The sequence below is a fragment of the Salvia hispanica genome, chromosome 2 (assembly GCF_023119035.1).
Source record: "Salvia hispanica cultivar TCC Black 2014 chromosome 2, UniMelb_Shisp_WGS_1.0, whole genome shotgun sequence".
Taxonomy (NCBI): Eukaryota; Viridiplantae; Streptophyta; class Magnoliopsida; order Lamiales; family Lamiaceae; genus Salvia; species Salvia hispanica.
This window is the reverse complement of record NC_062966.1, coordinates 5,979,257-5,999,821: the sequence shown is the minus strand read 5'-3', so window position 1 is coordinate 5,999,821 and position 20,565 is coordinate 5,979,257. Positions and strand designations below refer to the sequence as shown.

General features: G+C 37.8%; 2 protein-coding genes across 3 annotated transcripts in view; both read left to right on the top strand.

The window, feature by feature from the left end:
* The window catches only part of LOC125207157 (calcium-dependent protein kinase 20-like), a 4,002-nt gene extending 561 nt beyond the window's left edge, over positions 1-3,441 (top strand). The window contains exons 2-8 of one of the 2 annotated variants that reach the window (XM_048106380.1): positions 145-895; positions 1,809-1,952; positions 2,027-2,179; positions 2,342-2,457; positions 2,649-2,816; positions 2,904-3,128; positions 3,212-3,441. In XM_048106380.1, coding sequence (XP_047962337.1) covers positions 145-895; positions 1,809-1,952; positions 2,027-2,179; positions 2,342-2,457; positions 2,649-2,816; positions 2,904-3,128; positions 3,212-3,316 — 1,662 coding nt within the window. In that variant the 3' untranslated portion in view covers positions 3,317-3,441. Of the gene's footprint in view, positions 1-33; positions 896-1,808; positions 1,953-2,026; positions 2,180-2,341; positions 2,458-2,648; positions 2,817-2,903; positions 3,129-3,211 lie in introns of those variants that run through there. The other variant, XM_048106381.1, reaches the window with a different exon arrangement.
* An 8,197-nt stretch (positions 3,442-11,638) lies between these two features.
* LOC125206185 lies at positions 11,639-13,078 on the top strand. The gene is made up of 2 exons (XM_048105473.1): positions 11,639-12,454; positions 12,539-13,078. The coding sequence occupies exons 1-2, from the start codon at positions 11,639-11,641 to the stop codon at positions 13,076-13,078; spliced, it is 1,356 nt and encodes a 451-aa protein (XP_047961430.1).
* The last annotated feature ends 7,487 nt before the right edge of the window (positions 13,079-20,565 follow it).

The window sequence follows — 20,565 nt, the reverse complement described above, 5'->3', positions numbered from 1 at the left end:
ATCTCCATAGATCGGTGGTAGTATAGCATTTGGATGGGGAATACATGCGCAGGTCCAAACACAGAGGGGAAGAATGGATTCTTCCAATCCATGACCGCCGCCGTCTGGAAGCCTAAGCAGGGCGGCCTTCCGGCGCCGGATCAGGACTCCGTCGGCAGCAGTAATAAAAAGGAAAACTCCGTCAATTCTGACTCCGCTGTCCAGAGCACCCCTCCCACGCAGATGGTCATCGCTCCTCAGGAGCCTAAGAAACCCGAAACTCAGCCGCCAAAGCCAGAAACAACCAACACCAATGATACTAATAATACTAACAAGCAAGGCGATGCAGCGAAGCAGCAGAACAAGCCTACACACATAAAGAGAGTGTCCAGTGCAGGACTGAAGATGGAGTCTGTTCTGCAGCGGAAAACGGAGAATATGAAGGAGAAGTTTACTCTCGGGAGGAAGCTAGGCCAAGGCCAGTTTGGGACCACCTTCCTTTGCATCGAGAAGGGGACGAACAAGGAGTTTGCTTGCAAAACCATTGCTAAGAGGAAGCTGACGACTCCCGAGGATGTGGAGGATGTGAGGAGGGAGATTCAAATCATGCACCATTTGGCAGGGCATCCCAATGTGATCTCGATTGTGGGGTCTTTTGAGGATGCTGTGGCAGTTCATGTTGTCATGGAGCTTTGCTCTGGCGGGGAGCTCTTCGATAGGATTATTCAAAGGGGGCACTACACCGAGAGGAAGGCGGCTGAGCTTGCTAGGATAATAGTTGGTGTGGTGCAAGCTTGCCATTCTCTTGGAGTTATGCATAGAGACTTGAAACCTGAGAATTTCCTCTTTGTTAATCAGCAGGAGGAGTCGCCGCTTAAAACCATTGATTTTGGCCTCTCTGCTTTCTTCAAGCCAGGTGCTCATACCAACTTCTTCTTTTTTTGAGGTTGAGTTATCACTTGCTGATTTTGACAAAAAAATAAGCAGGTTATTTAGAAGGGGTAACTGCTTTTAAAGTCACCAACTTTCTATGAATTTCGGTTTTTCGTGAGAACTTTAAAAAGTTCGTGTAATGTCACGAACTTTATTGTCGGTTGCCATTTTCCCATGTCAGGTTTTCCGGTCTGATTCAAACTGTTCGTTTCCCATTAAGACAATGTCCAAATTCTTTTATCTTATTATCGTTGTCTTCGTCTTTGAAATAGCTTCGCGTGGGTACCTTGTACGCCTCAATCGGAACTCGGGTGAAGAAGTTATGGCCATTATGATAGTATAAGGTCGCAACCTTCATCAAATGGCTATAACTTCTTCATCCGAGTTCCGATTGAGGCGTCCAAGGTACCCACGCGAAGCTATTTCAAAGACAAAGATAATGATAGTAAAATAAAAGAATTTGGACATTGTCTTAATAGGCAACGAACAGTTTGAATCAGACTGGAAAACGTGACATGGGAAAATGACAACCGACAATAAAGTTCGTGACATTACACGAACTTTTTTAAGTTCGTGGGAAAAACCGGAATTCAAGGAAAGTTGGTGACTTTAAAAGCAGTTACCCCTATTTAGAAAGAATAATTGTTGTATTCATTGTAGCATTTTGAAAAATATCTTGATGTGCCTATGCATTGGCTCTGACTTGACCCTCTAGCGTTAAATCCAACGACTAGTGTGTTTATACATCAATGTTCTGATTGAGTTTCTATTCTTTCTACTTACTATTGGAAGAGCAAAATAAAATTTAAGTCATGCTTTGTTTCTAAGGGGCGAAAATTCCTTGAACTTATGTCCCTTAATCTTGTGCCTGATGAAGTTCTAATTTGTTTACTCAGGGGAAACATTCATTGATGTTGTCGGAAGCCCTTACTACGTTGCCCCAGAGGTACTAAGGAAGCATTATGGCCAAGAATGTGATGTTTGGAGTGCGGGAGTTATCATCTACATATTGCTATGTGGAGTTCCACCATTTTGGGATGGTAAGCATTCATTCTTGATCCCCATTAATAGTTGCAATCTGGTTTCTAGCATGCTAATGTATGCTTTGTTTCAGAATCGGAACAGGGAATTTTCGAGCAGGTTTTGAAAGGTGAACTTGACTTTGTTTCCGAACCCTGGCCTAGCATATCTGAAAGTGCAAAAGATCTTGTCCGGAAAATGCTTGTACGAGACCCAAAGAAGAGGCTCACAGCTCATCAAGTTCTTTGTAAGTATATTATGTCACTCTTCTCTGATCTATGTTGAAATTGTTGAATTGCTTGTGATAGGCTCCAAAGAAAAGTGGCTATCTACATGCTAGCACCTAATAAGATTTTCCACATTCAAAACATGTGGAATGCCTATTAAAGTAAGAATATGTTGTGTTCAGGCCATCCATGGGTACAAGTCGGGGGCGTTGCTCCTGATAAGCCTCTTGATTCTGCTGTTCTAAGTCGTCTGAAGCAATTCTCTGCGATGAACAAGATCAAGAAGATTGCCATCAGAGTGAGTTCTTCGGTTCTTCCCCCCTCCCCTTTCTCAGGGGATGAATGTGTTACTTATTCACATCTCAAGGAGAACATTATTTAATTGAACCGATACAATCTTCATCAGATATATATATAGCGTGGTTGCATACTAGTCGCTTTAGTGACTACAGCTTATAGCAATATCATTCCTTCCATTCAACTCTGCAGGTTATTGCCGAGAGCCTATCTGAGGAGGAAATTGCAGGACTAAAGGAAATGTTTAAAATGATCGACGTAGATAATAGTGGACACATCACCCTTGAAGAACTCAAGAAAGGGTTATCAAGAGTTGGAGCCCACCTCAAAGACTCAGAAATAGAGAATCTTATGCAAGCTGTAAGTTGATTTGATCATGTATATTAGTAACCAGGTCTGAGTGGTTAGTTGTTGTTTTGATCTAACTAGATTTTGTTGACAATGCAGGCTGATTTCGACAACAGTGGCACGATAGACTATCGGGAGTTTGTGGCAGCAATGTTGCACCTAAACAAGGTGCAGAAAGAGGATCATGTATACGCGGCCTTTTCGTATTTCGACAAAGATGGCAGTGGCTACATCACAAGGGATGAGCTCCAGCAGGTCTGCGAGCAATTCGGAATAGAAGATGTCCACTTGGACGACATCATCCGGGAAGTCGACAAAGACAACGTACCTCCCATTCTCTCAGCTCATACTAGTTCTAAAGAAACTAATGTTGGATTAAATTTGTGTTGTTTGTTTATTTGTTTTAGGATGGGCGCATAGACTACAGCGAGTTCGTGGCGATGATGCAGGACAGCAGTTTTGGGAGCAAGGTAATACAGAGTAGCATAAGCTTGGGATTGAAGGGTTCTTAGAAAAAAAAATACTTCTAGAGTAGTGGTATGTTTTTTTGTTCAGTTTGTGTAAATTTATGTATCAATGCAAGAAAGTAAATTGATAAATCTTCTGCTGTAGACATTAGTGATGACAGTGAAGTTTCCTGGCCCCTCTTTAGAATTTTGTTGGGTAGTTTTCGCTTCGTGAAATTAAACATAATAGAACAGCCATTATACAAGTATTGTTCAAAGTTTATGTTTGTTTTCTCTATGTTAGAAATTATTAAAAAAATAAGATAGATAAATTTGGTTTCACCTGGACTCAAGTTCGAGTTTTGGTCCAATTAAAAAAATTTAATTACTCTTTTTTTCTCATAAACCGATATTTCTCTACATCTACACAAAGGCTAATACATGCATGATTTCTCCAGATCTCTGAAAAATGTTCCATTAGAAAATGTTTTGAAATAAAGAAAAGTCAGATGCAAAAATGTGGGAGAAAGGGGGAAGTTGTCAAATTAACGGTTTATTAAACCTTTCCAACGGTCTCATCACCATTTCTGTTTATCCACTTTTGTTCTCTCATGGGACCGGTGTCCTCGATAAATGGACAAACTTGTAAGGATACAAATTTTAATATGCAATGCATAAAATAAGAGAGATGAAAATAAGTAAAAGAGAGAGGAAATATATAGTGGAATCGTGTTAGTTGATTGTGAGGTCCACAATATTAGAAGTGTGTAATTGATTAAAACCTTTCCAGATTTAGACTTTAATCTGATTTTGGGAGACGATAAAAATTAGTACTAGAACACATTACTAGAAATGTGTAATTGATTAAAAACTTTCCATATTTAGATTTTGATCTAATTTTGAGGGATGATAAAAAAAAGAGTAGTACAAAATAAATCTATTTTTGAAGACGGCGGGAGTGTTTTAATAATTATTGGTTATAATAATCCCACGTTCCATAATAGTAGATGCGTTTCTTTTCAACACACGATTTAAGAAAAAATGTGTTAAGTGAGTAAAGTAAAGGAAGAATAAGGGCATCCACAATGGTGCGGACGATGGGTTAACCATCGTCCATGCCCGATACATCGTCCGCAGACGATGCGAGGAGGATACCCCATCGTCCGCCACTGTGGACGACACGGACGATGCGACGGACGATGCAATGCGTTTCTGTTTTTTTTTTAATTTTATTAAATTTTCAAAACCTATATACACCTCTCATTTTCACTTCATTTTTCACTCTCTTCACTCTCAAATTCACACTACATTTTCTACATTTCAAGCAAAATGGATTCCGGAGATTACCCAAATCCAAATAGTCCGATGTTCGGTGGTGCACAATGGCTGGGTACAGAACCCGATGAATACCGGCCATTCGACACCAACACCGAGTACGATCCCGATTTCAGCACCGACTCGTATGGGCTGTCCGACATGGAGCCTTCTCCCCACCGCCCCTCTGCCGCCGCCGCCGCTACGTCTGGGTCCGCCATCAAGAAGAAGCGGACCAAGGCACGAGCCCAGAAGTTGCCTTCAACGGAGGTGTGTGAAGAGTTCGCCCCGGGAAGGACGACCTACTCCGACACCGAATCCATCATCTTGATGAGATGTTGGATTGATGTTTCGGAGGATCCGGTGTACGCCAACAACCAGAAGGTGACTGCGTATTGGGAGCGCATCACCGAGAAATACAACGCGGCCAATCTGGCGTACGCCTACAAGCGCCACAAGGAGCAGCTCCGTAAGTACATGGATCAAATGAAGAAGCATGTAAATTTGTTTGCGGGGGAGTACGAGAAGTGCGAGAGGGAGCAGGGCAGTGGCGAGAGTCTCGCGGATGTGCGGGACAAAGCGATGCAGTTGTACATTTCATTGTACGACGATTTAAAGCACTACCAGTCCTGGGCACTCTTGAGGGACAAGCAAAAGTTCGTTGGTGGTGTGATTCCCCCATCGACGGCGGCGAGTCGGAGGGCGTCGAAGCGCACCTTCGCTGATTATACAAGTAGCGATAGCGGTGCGTCTCCAATGGACCTAACAATCCGGTGTTCGAGGATGAGAGTTCCGACACACCGATGTCCTCCCGGCGTCCCCCTGGCGTCAAGGCTGCCAAGGCCAAGGGCAAGGCCACATCCTCATCCGCCGCGCCGCCTGACCAGGCCCCGTCGCCGACCCAGAGTTCGACGCCGTCCGCGACTTCGACTGCGGCCCATGCCTACTCAGATTTGGCGGCCTCCTCCGACTATAGGACGTTGTTGGACGCGCACACCGCCCTCATGCAGGCGACCAACCCGGCTCAAATCGAAGGCATCCAGCGGATGATCGATGGCCTCAGCCGCAAGTTGGGACTACTCTAGACTAGCCTCATTTTTTTTGTATTTAGTGTTTTTTTTTTTCTTATTTTGTAACTTTTTTTTAATTAAGTAAATTTAGAATTTTCCTTTAATTGTGTTGATTTTATTTGTTTATTTTTATTTACATTTGCAAACATAAAAATATAAATACAAAATAGAAGTAAAATGCTTAGGGCGTCGCTTAGGGCGGGCTATAGTCCGCCCCACTGCAGGTGGAAGGGGCGGAGATAAAATGCTGATGTGGCGGTGCATAGGGCGGGGCTTAGGGCGTCGCATAGGGCGCCCCATTGTGGATACCCTAAGAGCATCCACAATGGGCCGGGTGGAGGATGCGACGGACGATGCATCCTCCGCCCCTTAGTCCACCACTGCAGCACCACGGACTATGCACATTTTATCCTCCGTGCCCTATGCATCATCCTCGGACGATGACACGGAGGATGCATCCTCCGGCCTATCCTCCGCCCCTTAGTCTGCCATTGCAGGGGGTGCGGGCTATAGGGCGGAGGATGCACACATTTTTATTTTTATTTTTAATTTTTTTTGTATTTTCTTCTATATATATCACCAATATTTTTACTTCATTTCACACCTTTCACTCCACTCTCTTCCTCATCTCAATTTCTCAATTAATTCAATAATGAATTCCGACAATTTTTCATTTTTGCAAGCACAAAAAATAAAAAATAAAAAATAAATATTGACATTAGGACTTGCCTTTAATTTATAGTGTTTTTATATTTATTCTTGCTAATTGATATGTTTGCAAACATAAAAAATAAATATTGTAGTGTTTAAATATTCAAATAATAAATAAAATACTTAGGGCAGGGCTTAGGGCAACCTATAGTCCGCCCCATTGCAGGTGGAAAGGGCGGAGGATAAAATGCTGATGTGGCAGCCCACAGGGCGGGGCTTAGGGCGTCGCAATAGTCCGCCCCATTGCAGGTGGAAAGGGCGGAGGATAAAATGCTGATGTGGCAGCCCACAGGGCGGGGCTTAGGGCGTCGCATTCTCCGCCCCATTGTGGATGGCCGAGTATGAAATGAAAAAGATAGAGAGATGAAGAGAGAATAAAGTAAGAGAGTAAAGTAAGTGAGAATAAATGTGTTGACTTTTGCTAAAAAAGGAAATGACTTCGCTACTATGAAATGTACCAAAATGACATCACTATGGATCGGAGGGAGTAGTATATAGTACTACTACTTTCTTCTATTTTGTGAAATACTAGCTAAATTACTATGAATATTCATATCTTGAAAACAATTCAACAAATTAAATTAAAGAAGATTGTTTTTTTTAGACTAAAGACGGTTTAGTGAAATGGAATAACGAGAGAATGAATTGAAGATGATAATAAAATGAATAATAGGAATGAAATTTAATCTTGTATTTATAAGCACAATAAATAAAAAAAGAATGAAAATGTTATTCCTTCATCGTTCTTCCTCACTAAAATATGAAATCTGATCTAACAATTGGAAATGATAATATTAATATTGATCAAACAAAGTATAACTATGTGATTCTATTGGTGTGATTTACTATAAAACAAGTTACTTGTATAAGTACTAATTATAGATAAAATATTTGAATAGTTTAGTTATGTATAGGGTTGTGTCGGAAAAACAAGTTCCTAGTATTGTCAAGTTCCAAAATGTATTTATTGGTGTAGTTAAAGAATCTCATATTTCCCTATAAATACTAGCTTAACGAGACATCTCAAACATACAAGAAAATACAAACATTTTTCTATCTACTCTCTACATCAACTATGCCTTATCAATCTTTCTATACATCTCTCGATTACCATCTTTAAGATGATACCAGAGCAGAAAATCAACAAGAAGCCTCAAATGAAGGTCAGTCAAATACACACTCTCGAGCTATTGATCGAGACTATCTCAAATCTAATTGATTTGTACAAAGCCAGCACAAATCAAAATAAAAAATCCTACCAGCCGAAGAACTTCGCGTAGAGTCCATTCCTACTGCAGAAGCAGCCACGAGCCCCTGGCTTCCCAAGAAATCCCAAAATCTAAATATTGTCCTTACTCCGAAGAAAACCAGCGGCGAATCTGCCACTACTCCGAAGAAGACCAGCGGCGACGAATCTATGCCCCTCGAATCTACACCTGGCGCTGCGTCTCGCTCGCATAACCACCGCAAAGGTTCTTCTTCCGATCGACTCCTCGGAGTATACAGTCAACAGCCGGCGACGCCGACGCTTGCTACTAAAAAAATGAGCTTTCCTCACACTTTCAATATGGCACTTTATAAAATATGTCAATAGGTTTGTGTTAAAATGACAACCCCTCTTAAAATGACACCGTGACACCACTAATACAGCAATATTATAAACGCTACACAACAATATTACAAACATTACACAACAATCTATAGATTGTTGTATAGTGTGTCGGATATTGCTGGACAAGAAATATTGCTGGATAAAGACCAGCAAATTGTTGACCGTCTTTTTTCAGATTTTTTTTGGCCACGTGGCAGCTTATTATTCGTCCACGTGTACAAATGATTGGTTAGGAATTGTGGTATGGTGTTATTTTAAGGGGTGGTGGCACCCTAACATGCCCCTATGTCAATATATATATCTAGTCATTACATTAACGTTTCATGACATTTTTAATATCTATTATTGCTGCATTTTAAAATAAGTGTCAAAAGAAGATTAACTTAATCACATTTCCATTACGTGTCTTATGATTATAGTGCCAAATATTAAGCCTAAATTAAGATACAAATTTAAATAGAAAATGAAAATATTTGAGTATTAATATCCTTGTATAGTTCTCAATTTGCACTTTGTCCTTTTCTCCCAAAGTAGGCCTTTTTTACATTTTTATATTGAATAATGGGCTTCATATACAGCTATTCAATTGCTTTTACTACTACTGTCAATTACGTCCTAACAGAATCACCGAAACAGAAGCATTAAATAGTGGAGTAATATTTCATTGGAATTGTTTTGAGCATAAAATATACATAAATTTTTATAGTTATCGTATTTGTGAACTTTTGCATGTTATTGCTTTTTGGTTTTTATACATGACTCTAAAATTTGGAGTACCATTCATAACTAGTTTTGATTTTACATTTTAGATTGTCTATTAAATTAGTCACTTTATATTTTCATTAAATTTTTTTTTATAATTAAATGAGACTCATTTTTCACTTGTAACTACTTTTTTTTACTACTAAATTTTATAAACCTCGTTATTACGTGTCTTATGAGTTATGATTATAATGCTAATTAAATATTAAGCCTAAATTTAGATATAAATTTAAATAGACAATAAAAATGGGTATAGAGAAAAAATATGATCTGATTTTAGATTAAATAGAATATAAAATAAACTAAGCGTACACATCTATATGACTATATCCACCGATTAGTTTTTAGATTTAATAATTAACCGATTAGTTTACTGTCTTTTAAAGAAAACTTTTATATGGATTCAAAAAATAAAGTAGTAAGTAGTTAATAAAATAATAAGAAAAATCAAGAAATTGATTCCTTTAATGATTTAGTTGGATCTCAATGTTATACAATATCAGTACAATAAAAACAATCCTATTATACGTAATAAAAATAGGTTTGTATAAAAAGTTAAATTTAAAAAGTAAAAAATTAATTACAAACAACTATTTTTAGAAAATATTAATGATTAAACTTTTAAAAATTACTTTAATCATTATTAAAAAATTAAAAGCACGTTCATAAATTAGGGATGAGTTATTAAATTCATAATTGTATGACTATTGATTTAAGTTTTAGCATATCATTATAAATTTGCAATTTACTCACACCAATTGGGTGAGCCATAACAGAATCTCCGTAACACATTCTAATTTACCAGAATCACAATCGTACTTCACTGCTGCTGCGGTATCACCTCACCAAATTATCAAAATTACAGTACAAAATAATCTCTCTTGATCACCTCTCCGATCTTGTCGTTCTCATCCCTGCGGCTCTATCATTCCGGACTCCTTCCAGTCTATTCGAGTAATCCCATCTCTCTCTTCTTGTGTGCTATCTCGGCCGAAGGGTTTTCTTGTCGCCACGACAGTGTTGTGCTTTGTCTTTTCTCTCAGGTATCATCTCTCCTTGATCCTATATCCCTCCAATAAAAATCCTAGCTTGTCAATTAAATTTTGTTTCTATAACTTTTTTATAAAAATTTTTATGATAATTATTTTTTTCCTACAACTTTTTATTGCATGTGAGTTTCTCAATCACATTCAACCGATTATTGTATAATCAAATAAATGTAATGTTGTTGAATGGTTGATCTAGGTACAATAAAGCTTGATTTTAATTATGACATTTTGTTTTGTTTGATATCGATTAAGAAGAATGAATATCCACTATCATCTTTTAGATTTGATTTATTAGTAGATTTATTTCAATGTTCTTATTAGTAGGAGTTCTTGTGATTATGTTTAAGTAGTAATAGTAGTAATCTTTTAGATTTAGTTTATCCTTTTGTTATTCAATTATTCTTCTTAGCCAAAGATTTTAATTTGCAGTGTCTCTATCAGTTAGGAGTCTTTGTAATTTTATATAAATACCTCCAAGGGATCAGATTTTGTGAACGACAGTCCGCCACTGCCTCCTTAAGAGGATTGCTTCTTTGTTATTTTATTTCCATTAGTTCTTTTTACATATAACTGAATATTATTTTATTACAAGCTACTTCACTAATGAATATCTTAACTGCTTGTTGTGAGAATTAATTAGTAGTTTATCTTATCATTCATTATCTAATTTGCTAAGTTGTCAATATTTATATATTTTCTATTAGATTTGATAGGAATGTAGAGTCTGATGTGTGTGCACAACCTTAATAAAAAATTATATTACTCTTAGTTTTCATTATCTTAGGTATTTTACCAGAAATTAAATCTCTCTGCTGCAGCTGTTGGTATCCTTATCCACACCTCTCTCCATTTGAGTCTGAAAGATATTCAATCTCTTATATTCGTGTGTGCTCTCTTTCGCGTGAAGGGATGTTGCGCCATTGTTGTTCTTTGCCTTCTCTTTCACAGGTCAGCATCTCATCTTTAGCTTGTCTTGAATCATACAAAATACTACATATCCTACTAATTAATTTAGGCTTTTGTCATATAATTTTATTCCCAGCTACTTCACTAATGAATATCTTAACTGCTTGTTGTGAGAATAAATAATGCAAATGAACGAAGAAATTATGAGAATGACTGAACTGGTAGATAAAAAGAACTCAACTAAATTGAGAACTTCAGAGTATAAAAACTCAATGCAAAATTATATATTCAAAAGTCTGTCTCTTAAGATCAACAATCAGGCCTTTATATAGGCAAAGAGAAATCCTAAACTTATGGAAAGAAAATAACTAAAAAGATTATAAGCAAAAATAACTATAAAGAAAATAAGCAAAAAGAAAAACCTAATTTGTAGAAGGAAAACAATTACTCCCTCCGTCCCGCTTTAGCAGTCCTGGTTCAGTTGGACTCATGTTTTAAGAAGAGTTTGAGTAAGTAATAAATAAATATTGTAGTGGATGTTGGGACCCACCTTTTTAACAATTTTACACTTAAACACTTTTTTAATGCTTATTTTCGGCTGTTATTTGCATTCATTAGATTAATTTTTTTTTTCCTTTTTAGCAATATTAACATTAATGACTTTTTAATTTCTGTAAACACCAAAATTCGAAACCCGCTGAACAACAAAAGAGGATTAAATTCAAATCCAACTTCAAAATTTTCATTAACAAAAAATAGGAGGGAATACATTTTGGGAAATTTCCCTCTTGAAAATTTAAGAGGAAAATTTGAAGTTTTACAATCAAATTACAGCAACATTATACACACTATAAATACATCCATCACCTTCATTTAGTCCTTACAACTACCATTACCATCAACATAATCTAAAACTGCAGTAACTTCAAAAGAGGATTCCCTCAGAAAAAATTCATCATCGGGAATGGAGCAGCAGCGGGTGAATCAATACTTGAGCACCAACATGAAGAACAATATTGTGCAGCATCTACTCAAGAACAGCGAAGGTGGTGTTCTTCGAAAAGGAGCAGTGTATGAGGCAGCCGAAGCTTTTGGTGTCAATAGGAAGACCATTTCCAGACTTTGGAAGGCAGCCACAGCGATGATGGAGAATGGAGAACCTGCACACATGGTTGGAAAAGTTAAAGGCTACAAACGTGGAGAAAAGACAACAGTTGACGAAGAAAGGGTTAGAACACTATCTGTTCTTGAAAGATCCACCTATAGGGTGATGGCACCAAAGCTTGGAGTTAGCAAAATGACAATTTGTAGGTGGGTAAAGGAGGGACAACTTAAGCCCCATACTAGTGCAGTTAAGCCACATTTAACTGAGGTAAATAAGTTGGCAAGACTGAAATGGTGCCTCAGTCAGCTTCAGCCAAACATTAGTAGTGCAGGTAAGGTTGCATATAATGAAATGCGCAATGTAGTTCACATAGATGAAAAGTGGTTCTACTTGACAAAAAGTGCAGATAGGTACTACCTCTTGCCCGATGAGGAAGAGCCACATAGATCATGCAAATCAAAGAGATTCATAACCAAAGTCATGTGGTGTGCTGTTAGCAGGCCACATTTTGGCCCAAATGGGGAAACACTTTTTGATGGCAAGTTAGGCATTTTTCCTTTCACAGAAATTCTACCAGCAAAGAGGAGTTCCAAGAACAGACCAAGAGGTACATTAGAGACAAAGCCCATTCCAGCAGTGACACAAGAAATGACAAGGGAGTGGCTCATCACCAAGGTATGTTCATATTTACCCTATCAGACCATCAGAAAAATTTCATCATAGGTCATCATTTAGGTAACCATTACTCACATTGTACAGATTATACCAGCCATTCATTCCAAATGGCCCACAAGTGCATGTAAAGAGATTTACATTCAACAAGATAATGCAAAACCACACATAAGCACGACTGATCCACAGTTTGAAGAAGCTGCCAACTCAAATGGATTCAAAATCCAATTGATTTGTCAGCCACCTAATTCCCCAGACACAAACATATTGGATCTTAGTTTTTTTAGGGCTATTCAATCATTGAAGGATAAGAAACCATGCAACAATGTGGATGAATTGTTGCAGAATGTGAGGGAGGCTTATGAAGAGTTGACACCGCAGACACTTAACAAAGTATTCCTCACATTACAAAGTGTGCTCACAGAGATCCTGGAGGTGAAAGGTGGGAACAATTACAAAATACCCCACATGAACAAGGATAGGCTGGAAAGAATCGGGGCTTTACCCAATGTGCTGGAGGTGGAAGAAAGGGTGGTGAGGGATGTGTTGGAGTACCTAGCACTGCCTCAGAATAATGATGGTTCTTCCTATGACATTGGGGCTCTGGCCACTGCATTTGGCTACTAGGACAGTGATCACTCAGGCTGCATTTGGTTTTTTGCTTTAGTTTTTTTAATGTAATGCATTGGATATGTAAGGAACATCTAAGTAATGCATACTTTTTGAATAACATGAATCCCATCAGAGCATTCTCATCATTGGGTAAGCAACAGGAACCAAAATGCAGCAAGCAATCAACAATCATGAAGCACAATGCAAAAAACTAGGTTCCCTCAGAGAAATCTCATCATTGGGTAAGTATTCATCCTCCAACAAATTAACCATCACGCATAAACATCACAGACATTAACCAAAACACTCCAACAAATTAACCATCACATAAACATCACATGCAGTAACCAAAACAACACCAAACCAAAAAACCACCAAGGCAGAACAATCACTCGATAGTGTATAAGCCTCCAAACCCAAAAAGATGGGGGTGGCTTAAACACAAAACACCAGAAAGGTTGCAATTTTTCAGCATAGGGAAGGCCAAAGGCCAATCCCTCAAAAAGCATAGAATTGAAAATCATACTCACAGATTTAGATGAGCTTTAAAAAAGATGAGAATTGAATGGCCATAAACCACGGTGTACCGAGCCTCTTGTGCCTCAGTGGTGTTTCAAGAACGAATTGACAAATCAGCCAACAGAGAGAGCGGAGGGAGAGGGGAGCAGCTAGGGTTCACATAGAAACTGAGTTTCAGGTACGGCGGTAGCCATGCAATCCGTTTTCTCCCACGAATACACTCTCAATCGACCCATAGCTTTGGTCGAATGAACAATTGATCGGCGGAGATGGTGGTGTTGGCGGCGGAGATGAACGTGGAGAAGGTAGTTTCTGGAAATTGTGGGTTTAGGATTCCCATTTAAGCATGAGGGAGGAAGGAGTAAACTTTGGGATGGCGGCGGATCTGGTCCAGAGTTCGCTTGGAAGGGGGTGGACAAACAGAGAGAGAGAGAGAAATGAGCGATGGAAATGAGAGGAAGGTGAAAGGTTTCTTTTTTTTAATTGGCTTTTATATTAAGCTGTGAGGAAATGATTTTTGTATAGATTTTAGTGAGTTATCTCAACCGGGACTCCAACCGGGACTCCTAAAGCGGGACGCTCAAAATTGCTCAACCGGGACTGCTAAAGCGGGACGGAGGGAGTAATATTTTCCATCTACTAATTCTACTAACTAGGAAATAAATAAAATCCAAAATATAACTTTCTTAGCCACCAAGTCATTTATTCTACTGCATCATACTCCCCTTCTTAAAAAAGACTCGTCCTCAAGTCAATCCTCGAGTCTGCTTTATTGAAATAGCATCTTAACCCATTCAAAATTTCTCCAACTACATTAATCATAATGCCAACCCATTCTGCCCAATTTTTCATACGTCTTCTCTTTTTCCTCTTTTTAGTATGACTAACTTGCAATATCTTCCTATTCTTCGAACCCTTCAGCCTTCCCCTCTTTCCACTCCCAAATCCACCACCATTGCCTTCTACAACCTCCTTGTAGTTTAGGCACTCTTCTGTTGTAAGGCACATCGCTTCTCCAACAAACTGAATGCTTCCACCTTCAAGAATCATAGAATGAGAAAACCTTGGAACATTTTCAATGTCCAGAACCTTATGAGCTATAATTAAGTCAAGGCTCCAATCATCATAACAACCTTCATCTATGCCACCATAGCCACTGAAGTTCCAGTCAATTTCTGCAACCTTGCTGCCCAACTTCTCTTTATCTAAGAAATTATTTCTGATAACAAACTTCTCATCAAAACCAACAACAACATCATGTTTGGTTGTGGGTAGAGATATTGACAGTGAAGCACTCAGATCTTTAGCAAAGTAAGACACAAAATATTTGCTTGTAGGTGCAAACCTCGATGATGATGCAGCAACAACAGAATCAGTGAGATCATCATCGTCGTATACGGGCTTATCATACACCGCCATCGACAATATATCCTCGTCGTACACTGGCATCGACAATATATCATCGTCGTATACGAGCTTATCATACACCGGCATCAACAATATATCCTCGTCGTATACGGGCGTATCATACACCGGCATCGAAAATATATTGCTGGTACAATTCTTCGACGGTTCATCCGCATCATATGATGTAAAGATGTCGCTGAATAATGGATCGTCCATCGAACAACGCTCCGGCGCAATAGATCTCATCGGGTTGGATTTCCCCCGACGCTTCTCCAGTTGCGCCAATCGTCGTTGTAGGTCTCGAACCTGTTGTCGCAGATCACCGTTCTCGATCTCGCGCTGGAGGTCTCCGATGTCGCGCAGATCACGCTGTCGTGCAACCTCTTCATTTGGGAGATCTCCACGTCCCCCGCCACGACCGCCACCACGAGCATCGCCACGTCTGCCGCCATGTCTACGTTCAACCATTGATAATCAACCTGGATCGTGATACCAAATAATGCAAATGAGCGAAGAAATTATGAGAATGACTTAACTGGTAGATAAAAAGAACTCAACTAAATTGAGAACTTCAGAGTATAAAAACTCAATGCAAAATTATATATTCAAAAGTCTGTCCCTTAAGATCAACAATTAGGCCTTTATATAGGCAAAGAGAAATCCTAAACTTATGGAAAGAAAATAACTAAAAAGATTATAAGCAAAATTAACTATAAAGAAAATAAGCAAAAAGAAAAACCTAATTTGTAGAAGGAAAACAATTAATATTTTCCATTTACTAATTCTACCAACTAGGAAATAAATAAAATCCAAAATATAACTTTCTTAGCCACCAAGTCATATATTCTACTGCATCAATAAATTAGTAGTTTATCTTATCATTCATTATCTAATTTGCTAAGTTGTCAATATTTATATATTTTCTATTAGATTTTATAGGAATGCAGAGTTTGATGTGTGTGCAAAACCTTAATAAAAAGTTATATTACTCTTAGTTTTCATATATTACTCTTAGTTTTCATTATCTTAGGTATTTTACCAGAAATTAAATCTCTCTCTACTGTAGCTGTTGGTATCCTTCTCCACACCTCTCTCCATTTGAGTCCGAAAGATATTCAATCTCTTTATTCGAGTGCGCTCTCTTTCGTTGCGCCATTGTTGTTCTTTGCCTTCTCTTTCACCGGTCAGCATCTCATCTTTATCTTGTCTTGAATCATAAAAAATATTACCTATCCTACTAATTAATTTAGGCTTTTGTATTTTTTTTTGCACAAGAGTTTCCTTGCTAATTAATGTTCTATGCATATTTGAATTCTAGAAGCTCAATCTGAAATCAACCATAATTCATTTGCGCTATAGTCTAAATTTTTCTCTCTAAATTTTTTAGAGCCACCAGAATTTTTGTTCAAGGAAAACGGAGAAATTTGACTAAACAAAATTACTAGAATTATACATGAAACACATCCTAACATACATTGCTTTTGTGGTCCTCATAAGTTCAAAAATAAATAGGCAAACGGAACAATGTCTATTGTGCTTAATGAGATGATAATTATGTCATTTTAGTGTTTTTGTTATGGAATGCACACAAGTAGATTTTGTGCACATAGTGTGCTAATGAATTTCATATCTGTTGGTTGATTTATTTGAACATGACTAATCTTGCAACATAAAGATGATTACATATTCTTTTTTGGTTATTTTACAATCCATTTTCTAATTTACTAAGTTATCTATATTTATATTAATATATATATATAGGCTTGGTGGAATATATTAAAACAATATGGATAGAAGTTGGATGACAAAGTCAAGAATCACAACGGAATACCAAAATGGACTTGAATATTTTTTGGACTATGCTTTTCGCAATGCAAGCATGAATTATAAGATATTATGTCCATGCAAACGTTGTGGGATCAGTATATCCGTGAGTAGAGATGAGGCATTTGAACATTTGAAGGTCAACAGATTTATTCCAGGGTACACCCAATGGATAGCTCATGGAGAACTTCCTAGTAGTCGCTCATCTAGGTGTGACAATCAACATAATACTTTGGGTGATGATGATATGCAAGGTAAAGTTCATGATGCCTTTGGAGTTCCAAATGAAGATGGATATACCGAAGAACATACAAGATCTCAAATGGATGCAGAAATTGCTAATGGAGAAGCAAGAGAATTTTATAAGTTGATTGATGGTTCACAACAACCATTGTTTGAAGGATGTGATAAATTCCCAAAACTATCATTCATAATCCGTTTGTTGCACTTAAAGTGTATTGGGAGTTTGAACAATAAAGTATTTGATATGCTTTTGGAATTATTGAGAGAAGCTTTTCCAGATGCCATGATTGATCAACCAAAGTCTTACTATGAAGCCGAAAAATTGATGCAAGAACTAGGACTTGGTTATCAAAAAATTGACGCTTGTCAAAATGATTGCACTTTGTATTGGGGGCAAATGAAAGGCGAATCTCATGTGACACATGTCATCAGCTAAGATGGCGTACTTCAGATGCAGATCCCACAGGTGAGAAAAGAAAGATTGCTCAAAAGGTATTCTGGTATTTTCCACTCAAACCGAGGTTGCAAGATTGTTAATGTCTACAAAGACGACATCTCACATGAGATGGCATGCTGAAATTCGTATGAAGGATGGGTATATGAGACACCCTGCCGATTCCCCAGCATCGAACACATTTGATACCTTGCATCCTGGTTTTGCTCAGGAATCTCGCAATGTTCGATTGGGATTGGCATCAGATGGAACTAATACCATAAAAAATATTAGTGTGTCACACATCACATGGCCTTGTCATATTATTTCCCTATAATCTTCCTGCATGGATGTGCATGAAAGAGCCTTATCTTATGTTATCGCTATTGATTCCCGGTCCATCACCCCCTGGGAATAATATTGATATTTATTTGCAACCGCTAATTGCAAATCTAAAGGATTTGTGGGAAGCAGGAGTTGAAACATACGATGCCTCATAAAAGAAACTTCCTATTACGCGCTTCATTGTTATGGACAATTAGTGATTTTCCAGGATATGCATATTTTTCTGGATGGATGGAGTACCCAAGGTGAATTTGCATGCCCAGTTTGTAACAAAGAAACACATTCTCTTAGATTGAAACACGGCGGGAAGTATTGCTACATGGGGCATCAAAGATTTCTCCCTAAAGAACATGAGTTTCGGAAGAATAGATGATTCGTTGATGGCACGGTTGAGTATGGAGAAGCACCACATTGACAATCTGGTAATTGATGGGGTTTGGTGCCCCTTGCACAGCGGAAGACTTGTACAAAACAAATAAATCAGATACGTAGATCTATTTGACCGATTATGCGATTAATCAATTCACATGTTAAACAAATAATTGCATGCTAGAACGCAAATAATTCATGCTTAGAAAATATAAATCCTAAACATGATTTCTACGGTTTAGAGTTACCGATTTGATTCTCCAAAGAATCGTCGATTGCTTGCGCCTTCTCCCCGTGATGATCTTCAATACTAGACCACGGATCTTCTGACTGGTTTCCGAACTTACTAGGACTCGAATAAAGAAGACAGAAAATTCCTCACGGAGGAGGAGCTGAAAATCTCACAGAGGAGAAAATAAAAGAAAAAAATCGTCCCTTTACGAAAGAGGAGAATGGACGCTATTTTCAATAAAATCATTGTCTTTTCTGTCTCCTTTATTCTCCTATTTATATTAAGTTCATATTGGTCTCAGTCAGGGATCTATGGAAGGTTTTGGATATGAGCTCATCCAATTAGCTTTTTACTAATTAAATTGAACTCCAATTTAATATAACTTTTAATTGGAATATTACGAGCAGCCAGTACAGAAATAATATTGCACTCCCCATCCAAATCCGAAAGTACAAGTAATCCGGGTTTCCGTTATTTATATTATTTATTTCCCGCGCTTAAGATATAAATGTCCATTAATTAATTAATGTCTGCTATGGACTTAATTAATTAACATCTTATTAATTCTAAGAGTGGACTTAGCAAGAAACACTTATTTATTATTCATAGAGTGATAAAACTCCAACTGGCCAGTTTTTCTGAATAATAAATTGTTCGAGCTCCTCTTGAGAACATTATCAAACAAGACTGACCTCGCGCACGATTCAACATAATAGCAATCCTAGCACCACTATATATTAATCACCACTACCCAATATATCAGGATTATTGGGTTGCGAAAAACCCGCACCATTTGATAAGTCAAAGTAGTGTATAATCAATACCGTGTGCTCAATGCTAACGTATGTAGATTAAAAAATAGTATTTTATCAAGACCTAGTCTTTCAGTAGATAGCATAAAGACACATCTTGCTGTTAGATCCATTCAATGCTATACCACACAAACGTCATCTTATTTCAGAAAGGCTTAGAAATAATCGGACTGACATTGCAACCTTTCACGATAGGTAGTCTAAGCCTATCTCGGGTTGTGAAATTCTTCTTTTTCTTTTGCAAAACATTTCATAGAACCGACTGTCTTACCTTAAAGTGGACGTCACACACAACCAGTCTACTAAGCAAAAGACTTAGACTTTGCTTGCTTCTTATACATTTAAATGTTCATAAAACATCTTATAAATGCACAAGCAAACACAATGTAATAATATATTGATTCTATTCGTGCAAAACTACTCGAATAATACTAAATCGGGTTAAAAGTGGATTTTAGAGTTTTTCGTATACAAGCAAGATTCTATTCGCGCGAAACTTGCTCGAAACATGCTTTCAGTATACCAAACCTAACAATCTCCCAGTTATACTTAAAACATGCTTTCGAGTATACCCACTGCCAAAAACTCTCCCACTTATACACAAAGCAGGTCTTGGTACTTAGATATATCGAACCACCATTCAATGGATCATGTTTGAACATGTTGCCACAAAGGCATTTTATGTGAAAAATCTGCTTGGTTGTTCTTTGATCATATCTTTTCCACCATAATGTCTTTGCTGCGTACTTGATCTTTAATTAATTTCATCTCTCTATGTGATTGCTTAGCTTTATTAGCTCGCGTGTCCCTTGAGTTAGCCTTCACTAGAGTAATCACAACCAAATTTAGTACTCATAGGCATACTCAAACTTTCGATTAAAGCTATTAGGAATATACTCCTAAGGTAAACAAATATTCTGGGGATGACTTACTCGATCACTGATTAGTCATAAAACTAAGTCAGCCCCCAAGGACATTACATGAATGACTGGTAAACTAGAGTATAGCAATTAGTCTTTCTCAAGCACTATGGTATACTCTTTACCTCAATCAAAGTCCTTTGCCATGGTTAATATGGTATACGCTTTTCATGCATAAGCACAACTAATATCAAACTTAGTACACATTATAGCATACATGAGACAACTATCTCCGAAACTAGTCTCATAATTCTTGATCTCATAAAGCGTCAAACGACACTTGACTAAAGACAAGACAATTTCATCTTGAAAGGTATAAACCTTTTCATGGAACTTCTAATGCTAAAATGTTCCAAGCAATGTGTAGATATAGGATTCCTAAGAGAATCTCAACATTC

Excerpts from the sequence above, each read along its gene's own strand:
- LOC125206185 (XM_048105473.1), top strand. The coding sequence starts at position 11,639 with ATGGAGCAGCAGCGGGTGAATCAATACTTGAGCACCAACATGAAGAAC. Across the intron at positions 12,455-12,538 it reads GGGAGTGGCTCATCACCAAG|ATTATACCAGCCATTCATTC; the intron begins GTATGTTCATAT and ends CACATTGTACAG.